Source organism: Oryx dammah, unplaced genomic scaffold (genome assembly GCF_014754425.2).
Source record: "Oryx dammah isolate SB20612 unplaced genomic scaffold, SCBI_Odam_1.1 HiC_scaffold_11129, whole genome shotgun sequence".
NCBI lineage: Eukaryota > Metazoa > Chordata > Mammalia > Artiodactyla > Bovidae > Oryx > Oryx dammah.
In genome coordinates, this window is record NW_024080522.1 from 14504 (window position 1) to 30000 (window position 15497).

Here is a 15497-nt window from a genome sequence, read left to right on the forward strand (position 1 = left end):
TTTGATTTAGCTCATACCTGAAGGTCCTAGAGGTTTTCCCTACTTTCTTCAATTTAAGCCTGAATTTTGCAGTAAGAACTCATGATCTGAGCCACAGTCAACTCTAGGTCTTATTTTTACTGACTGCTGTATAGAGATTCTCCACCTTTGGTTGCAAAAAAAAAAAAAATAATAATCAATCTGATTTTGGTATTGATCAAAATGCACTCTATGCCTGGTGATGTCCATACCTACAGTCATCTCTTGAGTCTTTGGCAAGGGTGTTTGCTATGATCAGTTTAGTCTCTTGACAAGACTCTGTTAGCCTTTGCCCTGCTTCATTTCATACTGCAAGGCCAAACTTGACTGATAGTTCAGGTTTCTTTTGACTTCATACGTTTGCAATCCAATATCTTATAATTAAAAAGACATCTTTCTTTTAATGTTAGTTCTAGAAGATGTTGTAAGTCTTCATAGAATTGGTCAACTTCAGTTTCTTTCACATCAGTGGTTGGAGCACAGACTTGGATTTCTGCAGTGTTGAATCATTTGCCTTGGAAACAAACTGAAATCATTTTTTCATTTTTGTGATTGCATACAAGTACTAAAGGAAATTAAGAGCCTCTTGATGAAAGTGAAAGAGGAGAGTGAAAAAGCTGGCTTAAAACTCAACATGCAAAAAACTAAGATCATGGCATCTGGTCCCGTCACTTAATGGCAGATAGATGAGGGAATAATGGAAACACTGAAAGACTTTATTTTGCAGGGCTCCAAAATCACTGCAGATGGTGACTGAAGCCATTAAATTAAAAGACACTTGCTCCTTGGAGGAAAAGTTATGGCTAACCTAGACAGTGTATTAAAAAGCAGAGATATTACTTTGTCAACAAAGATCTGTCTAGTCAAAGCTACGTATTTTCCAGTAGTCATGTATGGATGTGAGAGTTGGACCATAAAGAAAGATGGGTGCCAAAGAATTGATGCTTTTGAACTATGGTGTTGCAGAGGATTCTTGAGAGCCCCTTGGACTGCAAGGAGTCCAACCTGTCCATCCTAAAGGAAATCAGTCCTGAATATACATTGGAAGGACTGACGCTGAAACTGAAACTCCAGTACTTGGCCACCTGATGCAAAGAAATGACTCATTGGAAAATACTCTGATGCTGGGAAAGATTGAAGGCAAGAAGAAAAGGGGAGGACAGAGGATGAGCTGTTTGGATGGCATCATTGACTCGATGGACATGAGTTTGAGCAACTTCCAAGAGTTGGTGATGGACAGGAAGCTTGGCATGCTGCTGTCCATGAGGTGGACTAACAAAGAGTTAGACATGACTGAGCCACTAAACTGAACTGCATTTCAGACTCTTGTTGACCATGAGAGCTACTCCATTTCTTCTAAGGGATTCTTGCCCAAAGTAATAGATACACTTGTTATCTGAAATTAGAACTATGATGCAGTTCATTAAATGGAGATATTCACATCTGGGGAGTTTATTTATTGTCCAAACAGCAACTTCATGGATTACAACTATAAATTCAAAATGTGACTTTTTAGCAGAGATTGGATTGTGACACTTGGATTAAGTAGGTTTCAAAGGACTTCAATCATTGGCATCTCAAAATGTTTTCAACTCTGGGGAAATCCAATCATGTGCACCTATACCTTTTCACAGGGCTGATAACACTATCACTTGGAAGAGATGGGCGTGGTCTTCAGAGACTATATAAAGCTTCTCTTGAAGATCCACACTCACTTTTCTCCAGAGTCCAGAGCTGTCAGGACTGGAGTTGGCTGCATTGTGGAGACTTCAGGAAGTCTCTGCCAGGCAGAGGCGAACACCTAAAGCTGAACTGAATCGTGCAGAGTTACTTACAGCACAGGAGTAGAACATTTCATCAACTGTACCAAGTGGTGAGTTCTAATCAAAGTCAATGAAATTCTGCTATGTTCACTTAGGAGTGAAACTTTAATGGTGATTATGGACAGAAATGTATTTTTTTTTCTATGAGTAATATCTGTATGTATGCAATGCATCAAGTATTTATTCCGTCTGAGATTTGCAAAAAAAAAGTAATGTCTTTTATCCATACGTCAAGTAATTTCCTTATAAAATGTGGGTAAAAATAGAGAATTAGTAAATATTGTTTAGAAGATTAAAAGAGTTAATCCATATAAAAGGAGTTAATCTAATGGGAAGCTGATTCTTTATCATGGAGCCACTGTGGAAGCCCATTCAGTTCTTCTATTATTTTAATGATATGGTGATTCCCAGTGTCATTAGCATAAAAGAGATCTTATTCATAAAGAATTCTTGGTCATTTTCTAGCCCACTCTACACATGGCTTCTTTATACTTTCTCCCTGTTCATCAGCTATCTCCTCATTTGATGCACATGTTTATAAATAAGTATTTATAAAACACATAGTTCATAGTTCAGTCCCTCAGTCGTGTCTGACTCTTTTGTGACCCCATGAATCGCAGCACACCAGGCCTCCCTGTCCATCACCATCTCCCGGAGTTCACTCAGACTCACGTCCATCGAGTCTGTGATGCCATCCAGCCATCTCATCCTCGGTTGTCCCCTTCTCCTCCTGCCCCCAATCCCTCCCAGCATCAGAGTCTTTTCCAATGAGTCTTCGCGTGAGGTGGCCAAATACTGGAGTTTCAGTTTTAGCATCATTCCTTCCAAAGAAATCCCAGGGTTGATCTCCTTCAGAATGGACTGGTTGGATCTCCTTGCAGTCCAAGGGACCCTCAAGAGTCTTCTCCAACACCACAGTTCAAAAGCATCAATTCTTCGGTGCTCAGCCTTCTTCACAGTCCAATTCTCACATCCATACATGACTACTGGAAAAACCATAGCCTTGACTAGACGGACCTTAGTTGGCAAAGTAATGTCTCTGCTTTTGAATATGCTATCTAGGTTGGTCATAACCTTTTTTCCAAGGAGTAAGCATCTTTTAATTTCATGGCTGCAATCACCATCTGCAGTGATTTTGGAGCCCAGAAAAATAAAGTCTGACACTGTTTCCACTGTTTCCCCATCTATTTCCCATGAAGTGATGGGGCCAGATGCCATGATCTTAGTTTTCTGAATGTTGAGCTTTAAGTCAACTTTTTTTACTCTCCTCTTTCACTTTCATCAAAAGGCTTTTTAGCTCCTCTTCTTTCTGCCAAAAGGGTGGTGTCATAGTACTCCTAAAATATTCAACATAATGAATACATTTGATAGTCTTTACACAGATGAATATGAGTTAAATGGTTAAATTAATCAGAAAACCTTCTTGAAATGGTCACATTTGCTATCATTTTAAAAACATCACTTTGCAGCCCATAAATGAAAAGTGTTGAAAATAGATCCCATCAACCAATAGAGACTCCAAAGAAATGGAATGGGCAAAGAGGGAAACATCAAAAACCAAAAAATCTGATGTTGCTTCCGTTAACCAGATATTTGGAATTTCCAGTGTAGAGTGGAAATCCTTGTGTATATTCAAACTTATTTCTGTGGTTTTAGTAAACAATGAATAGTCAAATTGATTCAGACAGTAAAGTGTCTGCCTTCAATTCAGGAGACCCGAGTTCAATCTCTGGGCTGGGATGATCTCCTGGAGAAGGAAATGGCACCCCACTCCAGTACTCTTGCCTGGGAAATCCCATGGACAGAGGAGCCTGGTAGGCTACAGTCTGTGGGGTTGCATAGAGTTGAACACAACTGAGTGACTTCACTTTCACTTTCTTTACTGAACAATTGACTCTTTTTTACAGATTACTGTTATAGTGGGAACATTCACCAGTTCAAAATATGAACTAGCAATGACATAGTTATTTTTTTCTTTTTGTCTTGAAAGGAATAGTTTTGTTAATTTAAGTTGTAAGTAAACACTGACCAGTTTACAGTTTCAGAACATCAAAGTTAAAGAAAACATTAATTATATTAAGCTTAAATTATTCATAAACAGCTTTATTTGGCTTTAGAAAAGCATATATGTCACTTCAAAGGCAGAAGGCATAGAGAACATTAACAAAGAGACAATGTGTGTTAGTGTGGGTTGTAAGTAGGGGAAAATGGAACAAGAGAGACAGATTGAGATTATATATATGCTTTTGTACCAGTCAGCTGACAAAAGTTACACTGGAGTCATCCTAATATTTATCCTCAGGTTAATAAACAAACAAAAAAAATAGTTGCAAGTGACTCTCTTATCTAATTTCATCCTTTTTATTATAGCAAGAATACAACCTGTCTGTAGTCACCATTTTCTGGTTTGTACTGTGTTTCTGCTTAGTCATTCAGTCATGTCCAACTCTTTGCAACCCCATGGAGTGTAGCCCATCAGGCTCCACTGTCCATGGACATTCCCAGGCAAGAGTACTGGGACCAGTTGCCATTCCTTTCTCCAGAGGATCTTCCCAACCCAGGCCTCCAACCCACATTTCCTATTTCTCCTAAGTTGTAGGCAGATTCTTTACCCACTGAGCCATTGGGGAAGTCCAGGTGCAATAATGGTAAAGAATCCACCTGGCAATCCAGGTCACTTAAGAGACATGGGTTCAATCCATGGTAGCAAACATCCCCTGGAGGTGGGCATAGCAACCTACTCCAGTATTCATGCCTTGAGAATCCCATGAACAGACCCTGGTGGGCTACAGTCCATACAGTCACAAAGAGTTGGATATGACTGAGTGATTAAGCACATAGGTTTGTGTTGGGGGTTAGCAAATATGGAAATTAGACAGAGTTCAAGACAGGACTGTGCCAAAGGCTTTGTTTTCCCTGATCAAGGCAGAAGAAAGACTTTCTCTCTTACCATTTCTATTTCTATCTTTAATTTTCAGAAACATGGATTCAGACACACTGGAAGCCTTCCAGAGTGAACTCACCTGCTCCATCTGCATGAACTTCTTCCTGGACCCCGTCACCATAGACTGTGGGCACAGCTTCTGCCGTCCCTGTCTGAGCCTTTGCTGGGAGGAAGACTGGATTCCAAAGAGCTGCCCTGAGTGCAGGGGAATATCAGCAAAGACCCAGTTCACAACCAATATTGTCCTCAAGAGGCTGGCTTCCCTTGCCAGACAGGCCAGAGCTGACCACGACCACAGCTCTGAGGAGCAGATCTGCGTGACACACCAGGAAGCCAAAGGCCTCTTCTGTGAAGCTGACCAGACCCTGCTCTGTGGGCCCTGCTCTGAACGTCCCGAGCACGCAGCTCACAGCCACAGTCCAATACACAGGGCTGCTGAGGAGTCCCGGGTAGGTGATGCCTCTCGAGCAGTTTGGGATCCAGAGGCTCCTAAGTCAGAGAGGAAGACGAGGATGCGATGATGGTGATGGGGGTGGAGATCGTGGAGGTGGGAGTTCTGAGTGTGGATCCTCACATCCTCACATATAATGTGTCCTTTCAGTGTTGTTGCCCAATTGTCTACACGTGTGGAAATGCAGCATCCTGGGGCGGGTGGCACCAGGGACAGAGGCTTCTGATGGGAGCTTGAGGCTTTCCTAATCAAGCCATATAAGTATGTGAGTCTCAATTTCTTAGGGACTGGATTTCATGATCTGTAACATTTGCCCAGTTCTGTAGCATGCACTTTCGTCACTATCATCTTTGTGTTAGATTCAGATTAATGTGGGAAAATATGACCACAGTATTCTAGCTCAAGGTTTCTGTGTAACCAACAAGCACCTTTGTTCAGGAATAAGGGGATGAAATTTACAGTGTCATCTTCTGTGTCTAAATCCCCTGGGTATTTTGCAGGAGAAACTTCTAAAGAGAATGGGCTCTTTATGGAAAATCAGAGAAGAAATGCAAATCATTCTGAACCAGGAAGCTAAAAAAACTAGGTCATTTAAGGTAAGAATAAAAACGCTCCTATTTATTTCTATAGATAATGATATAATTCCAGCTTTTAGGCCTATTTACATTCCCATTAAAGAATATTGATCTCTTCCATTGAAAAGGCATGGTTTCAAATGACCTATCAGTAATCAATTGGAACAGGCCAATAGATGCTAGCTAGTTCAAGGAATACTAGTACATGGGAAAACCTTGGCATGAAAAGTGTTCCTAGGCCAAATTTTGAGGATTTGAAAAAAACTCAGAAATGAAGTATAAGACAACACTGCACTGTTATCTGTAGTAGAGGAGAGGAGTATAGAAGTACCTAAAGGGAAAAGAGAGCAACTTTTAAAACTATACAAAATGGAGTTTACCCCATTAAATATATTTAGAAAAATAAGAGCAAGGAACAAGAGAAAAACACGACCCAAATTAAAGAGGAAATAATTGATAGAGTAAGAACCCTGACGAATCCTTCTAAGGGGAGAGCTTGGAACCCCTCAGATGGCTTGATTCAAACAGGGCCGGAGACTAGGAACTCAGAGAAACCATGGACAGGAAGATACTTGAGGCCAACAGTTTGTCAAGAACATTCTTGACAACATCAAGGAAATAATATTTGAAGTTTTCTTTTGAATGTGAGCATAAGCAATACTTTGAGTCCACTATCCCCACAGAACTATGTGGCCTTAAGGAAGGAGATGATTACAGCTGAATATCAGAGGATGCCTCTGTTGCTCCGGGAGGAGGAGCAACTGCATCTGGAGGCCCTGGAGCGAGAAGCCAAGGAGATTTGTGAACAACTCAAGGAGAGTGTGTTCAGAATGACTCAGTACAGAGCAAGTCTGAAAGACATGTACAGAGAGCTGACTGGGATGTGCTGCAAGCCGGACACGGAGCTGCTCCAGGTGAGAAAGGAGGGTCCGTCCTCAGAGAGAGAGACACTCTTCTAGACGAGTTGCTGTGACACTGGAATGTTCCCTGCTTAAACTTACTCTCAGCTGAGGGATGGTGCTCCTTGACGCCCTTTATTGTATTAGTCCAGTCCCCTAGTTCAACATATTCTGGTAATTTGGGGAAGATTTTTGTCCATGTCTTAGCTAAAATAGGACTATATTTTTTCAGTGTGATCAGGAGTACTATCCAGACGGATAATCTAAAATCAGCAAAATTCTGTGACCAGCGAAATGTTAACTTTCTTGGAGTAAATCTCAGTATGTGTTCCCCTAAACCTTTGTTACTCCCCGTTATCCCAAATTTTCCACAGACACTGAAGCTTCACCTGTTCTCTAGGTAAGGTTGTTACAACCAGTCATCAATTTCACTCTATAGTTAAATACGGTTCCCTGTTTTCGCTATTGCTTTGTTAAATGGTGAGCTCTATCCTTGAGAACAGCACTGGCAGAGGGTGATACTGGAATCCTAGATGTTGCTGCATCATTACGCAGACTCTTCTGACCTCCTTCCTTCCAAAATGTGCCTGAGGAAGCCCCCCATGTTTTAGCTTAGGCTGTGTTATTAGGATGCCTTCTGAGTATTCCTTAGAAGATAATTTAAAAAACAATATCTTATTGAACAAAGAATAGAGAAGAAGATGCAAAACGACAGAAGTCTCATGATTAACATGATCTTTGCTTTTCTTTGCAGGTCTTGGCAAATGTGTTGGAAATGTGAGTATACACTAAATTTTCATTTCTGGAAAAGCTGTTACCTTTTTGATGAAGTAGATGCATGGTACCATGGGAGATTGTTTTCAAGTCCTCCTCAATATTTAAATTCCAGGATGCAGGATTCTTTATACAAAATGCCTTAGTATTTGCAGTTAACTTAAAAGCATATTGCCACACAGTTTGTCATCTCTAGATGACTTATAACAACTAACACATACAATGTAAATTAAATGCATTGTAAATAGTTCCCTGGTAGGTGGCATTTTCAAGTTTTACTTTCTGGAATTTTTTTCTGAATATTTTCCATTCAGAACCAGGACTAAGGATGGGGGAATGGATAGGCTGGGAATCTGAGGTTGACATATATACACTGCTGTATTTAAAATATATTTAAAATAGTTGGTCCAAGAAGTGCCTCCCATGAAATAAATAAATGTATAAATAAACAAGCACATAAACAACTGAGAATTTATAAATCGAATCCATGTGTAAGTCCATAGGTGCAACACCATCATATACAGATGACCAATGTTGTCTTTTTGGCTGTTTCTATTTTATTTCAAAAGAATTTCAGTCCTTGGCCTCAGAAGTTTCCTTTTCATTTGGCTGAAATACAATATACCTGAAAACATTCTGACATTCTGGGCTTTATTTTACCCACTCACCCCATCCTTTCCAACCTCATCACGTTAAACTTAGTGAAGGGATTTTGTAACATATCACAGAGGAAGCACCTATGCTAATGAGTTGGAAAGTGGAAAAGCCCTGAAAGAGGCAAATTCCCTAAGAATGAGAAAAGAACTGTCCTTTTGGTTTGAGGAGTAGCAGTGACTCAGCTTGTTCCATCATTGCAAGGTCCCTTGTAGGCAGAAACTCAGAGGGTGTGACTTTCTGCTCCCCACTGAAAAGGTAGACTTTTTGGACCAAAATAACCAGGTTGGAATTGGAGTCCCTTGCTGGCCTGACAAGAGCAAACAGGCTGGCTCTCTTCCTTGTAGACACTGAATGTATCCTTGATGACTACTTACTGACTGAAGTCTCAAAGGCTTAGCCCAAATTTTCTGTCTGTAAAATGCCCAGTATCTTTGCATTAGCTGATATGGAATAGAGGAAGGGAATGAGGTTCAGTGAGTTGAAAACTGGAATAATATCTGATAGGGAAGTTGGAATTTGATATAATTTATATTTAGGGAAAAAAATCTGGTAATGTTTTTATATTCCAAAGTGTGTAGAATATATTGTATATGCAATTAACCAAAAACAGAATTCTAACAAAATTTCCTGGGTTAAAAACTGCTTTTTTTTTTTTTCAAATGGTCATGTGATTAGCCTTTGGCCTTGACTTGTATCTATGTCATTTGTTACAGGACTGACTTGGCAGTGACTCAGAAGCCTCAGCCAGTGAACCCAGAGCTCACTTGCTGGCCTGTCACTAGAATCCTAGACACACTGAACAACTTCAGAGGTGAGGGTCAGCCCTATCATGATCAGGACTACACTTCATTAGAGCTTCCTGGGAAGGAGCCTCCTTTTAATGTTATTTTATTATCTGAAATGATGATACTATATGACTTTCCCAAGTTGTTGCTTCTTTTCTGCCTGTATATTTGGATTGCAAAGATCAAGACTGCACTTTGCAACCTATAGTTTAATGAAAATGCAAAGTCATTTACATATATTTAGCTACATCTGACATAGACCAAAAGAGAGCAATCACGTTGCTCATATGGTTATAAAGAAATAGAATATTCAGTTTTCAGAGTGATCATCAAGAGACTGAGATTAAATCAAGACTTCATGCAGTTCATGATATATCTGTCTTCTTTTTTGGTATGATTTAAGGTGTTTCTATATGCCATATATAGTAGTAACTCTTCCTCTTTGTAGAAGAGCAATCTGAACTCACTTTGCTGTCTTTGTTTTGGGTTTCCTTGGAGGAGGAAAAATGAAAAAAAATCTCAGTGGGTAGGGAACCTCTGCCTTCTGCCTCTCAGAGACATGGAAATCCCACTTGCTAACCTGATTTCTGCTCTTTCTGCAGTGGATAATATTCTGAGTCAGACAATGACCATTCACCACATGAGCCTTTCTGAGGATGGTGATGATGCAAGTTTGATGTTCAGAGATGAGCACCACAGAGCATCCAGACAGCCTCAGATTGTGGAGAGTGTCATGTCCTGGGGAGCTTGGGCCTTCACCTCCGGGAGGCATTACTGGGAGCTGGATGTGACGCACTCCTCCAGCTGGATTCTGGGCATCTGTAAAGATATCTTGATAACTGATACTAATATCAGTATTTATTCTGAAGAAGCATGTGTTCTGTTTTCCAAGAAGGTGAACAATCATTATAGTCTCTTCACCAATGCCGCACCCTACATTCAGTATGTGAAAAGGCCTCTGGGTAGGATTGGGATGTTTCTGGATTATGACAATGGAATTGTGAGCTTCTATGATGTTTGCAGAGGATCCCTCATATACAGTTTCCTTCCTTCCCCCTTTTCCTTCCCTCTGAAGCCTTTCCTTTGTCTTAGGTCTCCATGATTTGTCAAATTCTGTGACTATTATTTTTACTTCTCCTCTGAGGTAATTATTCTACAAAACCTCATGTGAGGCCACAAGATAATAATCCCTAACTATATCTGAGCACACTATAATTTAATGAAGCATAGTGACTGTATGTTTGTATAATATGGCATGACCATGTTGAATGTATAAGTTTGTTAATTAAATTTTCTTCTAATAAAAATTTATTATGGAGTATTTCATAAAATATAATCAATTGCTTTTCTCTTTTAAATAATAGTTCTATTAACATAAATGTTACATACCATAACGATTACTCCATTTAAAGTACATAATTCAGGGTTTCTTTATTAATATACAAAAATTTGTGAAACAAGAACTTTCTAATTTCAGAACATATCCATCACTCCAAAAAGAAATCAATGCACATATTTACTCCCCATATCCCTTCCCCAGTCTTGTCAGCCCCTTAATCCAGTTTTATTTTTCATGAATTTTTCTATTATATAGCTTCAATTAAATGGATTCACACAATTTATGACTTTTTATATCTGGTTACTTTCACTTAATGCTTTCAAGGTTCATCTATATTGTAAGCAATGTGCTTTACTTGCATAAATGAACCAGACTGGGGTGCAGGAATGAAGTGGTATACTTATTTATATCAGGTTAGTAAACAAAAGGAATGGTGCTTAGTGTATAGTTCAAATCATGGTGGAACTTGTGATATCCACTTATTGGGGGCTTCTTGGGCTTTCCAAGGAATTATATAAATCTTTTGACCTAGCAACATCACCTCTAGCATTCTTTCCAATAGAAATTATTACAAACAAGGATACATGGACCAAATAATGTATTACATAGCATTTTCAATAACTAAATTGGTAAATAGAAAATCAATCAGAATTTCTGAAATATGGGATATCTCTGAACAAAATATGCTACATATTAAACTATCTAAGTGACAATAGTTTGCACTTAGTCTCTGATCTCTTGTATATTTTTTAACTAGTTAATATTCTAAAACAGCTGACTCCATATGACAGCAAAAAATACTGAAAAACAATTCACCATACTGAATGTTATAAGGTTAAAAACAGAAATCCACTGAAATCAGTCAAGTTCACAAACAGTAATCTTAGTGGACAAAATTTTAATTCCTTTTTCTTGCATTCAGAATTGTGTATGATCAGATATGATCAATTTATTGAGTTCCAGACTATCTACCTAGTACACTTACTCAGTGCTGTCTTCATAATAAACTTATAATAGAACAAGGAGGTTTTTTTTTTTTAATATGCAGTTATACTTATTAAATCAGACATTAAAGAGATTTGCAAAACATGCAACAGTTCAACTCTGTCACTAATTATGTTTTGGAAAACATAATTATTTCCCATAAATTATGTTTATATGTTAACATATGGATTTATTACTATTTTTCTTTTTTTATTATATGTATATATTTATTTTATTTTATTTTAATTAATTAATTTATTTATTTTTTATTTTACTTTACAATTCTGTATTGGTTTTGCCATACATTGACATGAATCCACCACATATGTACATGCGTTCCCAAACATGTACCCCCCTCCCACCCCCCTCCCCACAACATCTCTCTGGGTCATCCCCGCTTACCAGCCCCAATCATGCCATATCCTGCATCGGACATAGACTGGCAATTTGATTCTTACATGACATTATACATGTTTCAATGCCATTCTCCCAAATCATCTCACCCTCTCCCTCTCCCTCTGAGTCCAAAAGTCCACTATACACATCTGTGTCTTTTTTGCTGTCCTGCATACAGGGTCATCATTGCCATCTTTCTAAATTCCATATATATGTGTTAGTATACTGTATTGGTGTTTTTCTTTCTGGCTTACTTCACTCTGTATAATCGGCTCCAGTTTCATCCATCTCATCAGAACTGATTCAAATGTATTCTTTATAACGGCTGAGTAATACTCCATTGTGTATATGTACCACTGCTTTCTTATCCATTCATCTGCTGATGGACATCTAGGTTGTTTCCATGTCCTGGCTATTATAAACAGTGCTGCGATGAACATTGGGGTACATGTGTCTCTTTCAATTCTGGTTTCCTCCGTGTGTATGCCCAGCAGTGGGATTGCTGGGTCATAAGGCAGTTCTATTTGCAATTTTTAAAGGAATCTCCACACTGTTCTCCATAGTGGTTGTACTAGTTTGCATTCCCACCAACAGTGTAGGAGGGTTCCCTTCTCTCCACACCCTCTCCAGCATTTATTGCTTGCAGATTTTTGGATCGCAGACATTCTGACTGGTGTGAAGTGGTACCTCATTGTGGTTTTGATTTGCATTTCTCTAATAATGAGTGATGTTGAGTATTTTTTTCTGTGTTTGTTAGTCATCCATATGTCTTCTTTGGAGAAATGTCTATTTAGTTCTTGGGCCCATTTTTTGATTGGGTCATTTATTTTTCTGGAATTGAGCTGCAGGAGTTGCTTGTATATTTTTGAGATTAGTTGTTTGTCAGTTGCTTCATTTGCTATTGTTTTCTCCCATTCGGAAGGCTGTCTTTTCACCTTGCTTATAGTTTCCTTTGTTGTGCAGAAGCTTTTAATTTTAATTAGATCCCATTTGTTTATTTTTGCTTTTATTTCCAGTATTCTGGGAGGTGGATCATAGAGGATCCTGCTGTGATTTGTGTCTGAGAGTGTTTTTCCTATGTTCTCCTCTAGAAGTTTCATGGTTTCTGGTCTTACATTTAGATCTTTAATCCATTTTGAGTTTATTTTTTGTATAGTGTTAGAAAGTGATCTAGTTTCATTCTTTTACAAGTGGTTGACCAGTTTTCCCAGCACCACTTGTTAAATAGATTGTCTTTTCTCCATTGTATATTCTTGCCTCCTTTGTAGAAGATAAGGTGTCCATAGGTATGTGGATTTATCTCTGGGCTTTCTATTTTGTTCCATTGGTCTATATTTCTGTCTTTGTGCCAGTACCATACTATCTTGATGACTGTGGCTTTTAAGTAGAACCTGAAGTCAGGCAGGGTGATTCCTCCAGTTCCATTCTTCTTTCTCAAGATTTCTTTGGCTATTCGAGGTTTTTTGTATTTCCATACAAATCTTGAAATTATTTGTTCTAGCTCTGGGAAAAATACCGCTGGTAGCTTGATAGGGATTGCATTGAATCTGTAGATTGCTTTGTGTAGTATACTCATTTTCATTATATTGATTCTCTGATCCATGAACATGGTATATTTCTCCATCCGTTAGTGTCCTCTTTGATTTCTTTCATCAGTGTTTTATAATTTTCTATATATAGGTCTTTAGTATCTTTAGGTAGATATATTCCTAAGTATTTTATTCTTTTTGTTGCAATGGTGAATGGAATTGTTTCCTTAATTTCTTTTTCTACTTTCTCATTATTAGTGTATAGGAATGCAAGGGATTTCTGTGTGTTGATTTTATATCCTGCAACTTTACTATATTCATTAATTAGCTCTAGAAATTTTCTGGTGGAGTCTTTAGGGTTTTCTATGTAGAGGATCATGTCATCTGCAAACAGTGAGAGTTTTCTTCTTCTTTTCCAATTTGGATTCCTTTTATTTCTTTTTCTGCTCTGATTGCTGTGGCCAAAACTTCCAGAACTATGTTGAATAGTAGTGGTGAAAGTGGGTACCCTTGTCTGTTCCTGACTTTAGGGGAAATGCTTTCAATTTTTCACCACTGGGGATAATGTTTGCTGTGGGATTGTCATATATAGCTTTTATTATGTTGAGGTATGTTCCTTCTATTCCTGCTTTCTGGAGAATTTTAATCATAAATGGATGTTGAATTTTGTCAAAGGCCTTCTCTGCATCTATTGAGATAATCATACGGCTTTTATTTTTCAATTTGTTAATCTGGTTAATTACATTAATTGATTTGCAGATATTGAAGAATCCTTGCATCCCTGGGATAAAGCCCACTTGGTCATGGTGTATGATCTTTTTAATGTGTTGTTGGATTCTGATTGCTAGAATTTTGTTAAGGATTTTTGCATCTATGTTCATCAGTGATATTGGCCTGTAGTTTTCCTTTTTTGTGACATCTTTGTCAGGTTTTGGAATTAGGGTGATGGTGGCCTCATAGAATGAATTTGGAAGTTGACCTTCCTCTGCAATTTTCTGGAAGAGTTTGAGTAGGATAGGTGTTAGCTCTTCTCTAAATTTTTGGTAGAATTCAGCTGTGAAGCCATCTGGACCTGGGCTTTTGTTTGCTGGAAGATTTCTGATTACAGTTTCAATTTCTGTGTTTATAATGGGTCTGTTAAGATTTTCTATTTCTTCCTGGTTCAGTTTTGGAAACTTGTACTTTTCTAAGACTTTGTCCATGTCTTCCACGTTGTCCTTTTATTGGCATATAATTGTTGATAGTAGTCTCTTATGATCCTTTGTATTTCTGTGTTGTCTGTTGTGATCTCTCCATTTTCATTTCTAATTTTATTGATTTGATTTTTCTCCCTTTGTTTCTTGATGAGTCTGGCTAATGGTTTGTCAATTTTATTTATCCTTTCAAAGAAGCAGCTTTTGGCTTTGTTGATTTTTGCTATGGTCTCTTTTGTTTCTTTTGCATTTATTTCTGTCCTAATTTTTAAGAGTTCTTTCCTTCTACTAACTCTGGGGTTCTCCATTTCTTCCTTTTCTAGTTGCTTTAGGTGTAGAGTTAGGTTATTTATTTGACTTTTTTGGTTGTTTCTTGAGGTATGTATGCCTGTATTGCTATGAACTTTCCTCTTAGCACTGCTTTTATAGTGTCCCAGAGGTTTTGCATTGTTGTGTTTTCATTTTCATTCGTTTCTATGCAAATTTTGATTTCTTTTTTTTATTTCTTCTGTGATTTGTTGGTTATTCAGAAGCATGTTGTTCAGCCTCCATATTTTGGAATTTTTAATATTTTTTCTCCTGCAATTTAGATCTAATCTTAATACATTATGGTTAGAAAAGATGCTTGGAATGATTTCAATTTTTTTTGAATTTATCAAGATTAGATTTATGGCCCAGGATGTGATCTATCCTGGAGAATGTTCTGTGAGCACTTGAGAAAAAGGTGAAATTCATTGTTTTGGGGGTGAGATGTCCTATAGATATCAATTAGGTCTAACTGGTCTATTGTATCATTTAAAGTTTGTGTTTCCTTGTTAATTTTCTGTTTAGTTGATCTGTCCATAGATATGAGTGGGTTATTAAAGTCTCCCACTATTATTGTGTTACTGTTAAGTTCTCCTTTCATACTTGTTAGCATTTGTCTTACATATTGCAGTGCTCTTATGTTGGGTGCATATATATTTATAATTGTTATATCTTCTTCCTGGATTGATCCTTTGATCATTATGTAGTGGCTCTCTTTGTCTCTTTTCACAACCTTTGTTTTAAAGTCTATTTTATCGGATATGAGTATTGCTACTCCTGCTTTCTTTTGGTCTCTATTTGCATGGAATATCTTTTTTCAGCCC

General features: G+C 38.0%; 1 protein-coding gene across 1 annotated transcript; it reads left to right on the forward strand.

The window, feature by feature from the left end:
- The first annotated feature begins 4803 nt into the window (after nt 1-4803).
- On the forward strand, nt 4804-10028 carry LOC120860609 (tripartite motif-containing protein 64-like). The gene is made up of 6 exons (XM_040236401.1): nt 4804-5234; nt 5737-5832; nt 6495-6738; nt 7542-7551; nt 8855-8952; nt 9529-10028. The coding sequence occupies exons 1-6, from the start codon at nt 4824-4826 to the stop codon at nt 10026-10028; spliced, it is 1359 nt and encodes a 452-aa protein (XP_040092335.1). The 5' UTR covers nt 4804-4823.
- Nucleotides 10029-15497: the final 5469 nt, after the last annotated feature.

What these genes read in the sequence shown, in the direction of transcription:
- LOC120860609 (XM_040236401.1), top strand. Translation starts at nt 4,824, where the DNA reads ATGGATTCAGACACACTGGAAGCCTTCCAGAGTGAACTCACCTGCTCC. An exon ending in GGGCTGCTGAGGAGTCCCGG is followed by an intron (nt 5,235 to 5,736) that starts GTAGGTGATGCC and finishes GGTATTTTGCAG; the next exon opens with GAGAAACTTCTAAAGAGAAT. An exon ending in AAAAAACTAGGTCATTTAAG is followed by an intron (nt 5,833 to 6,494) that starts GTAAGAATAAAA and finishes CTATCCCCACAG; the next exon opens with AACTATGTGGCCTTAAGGAA.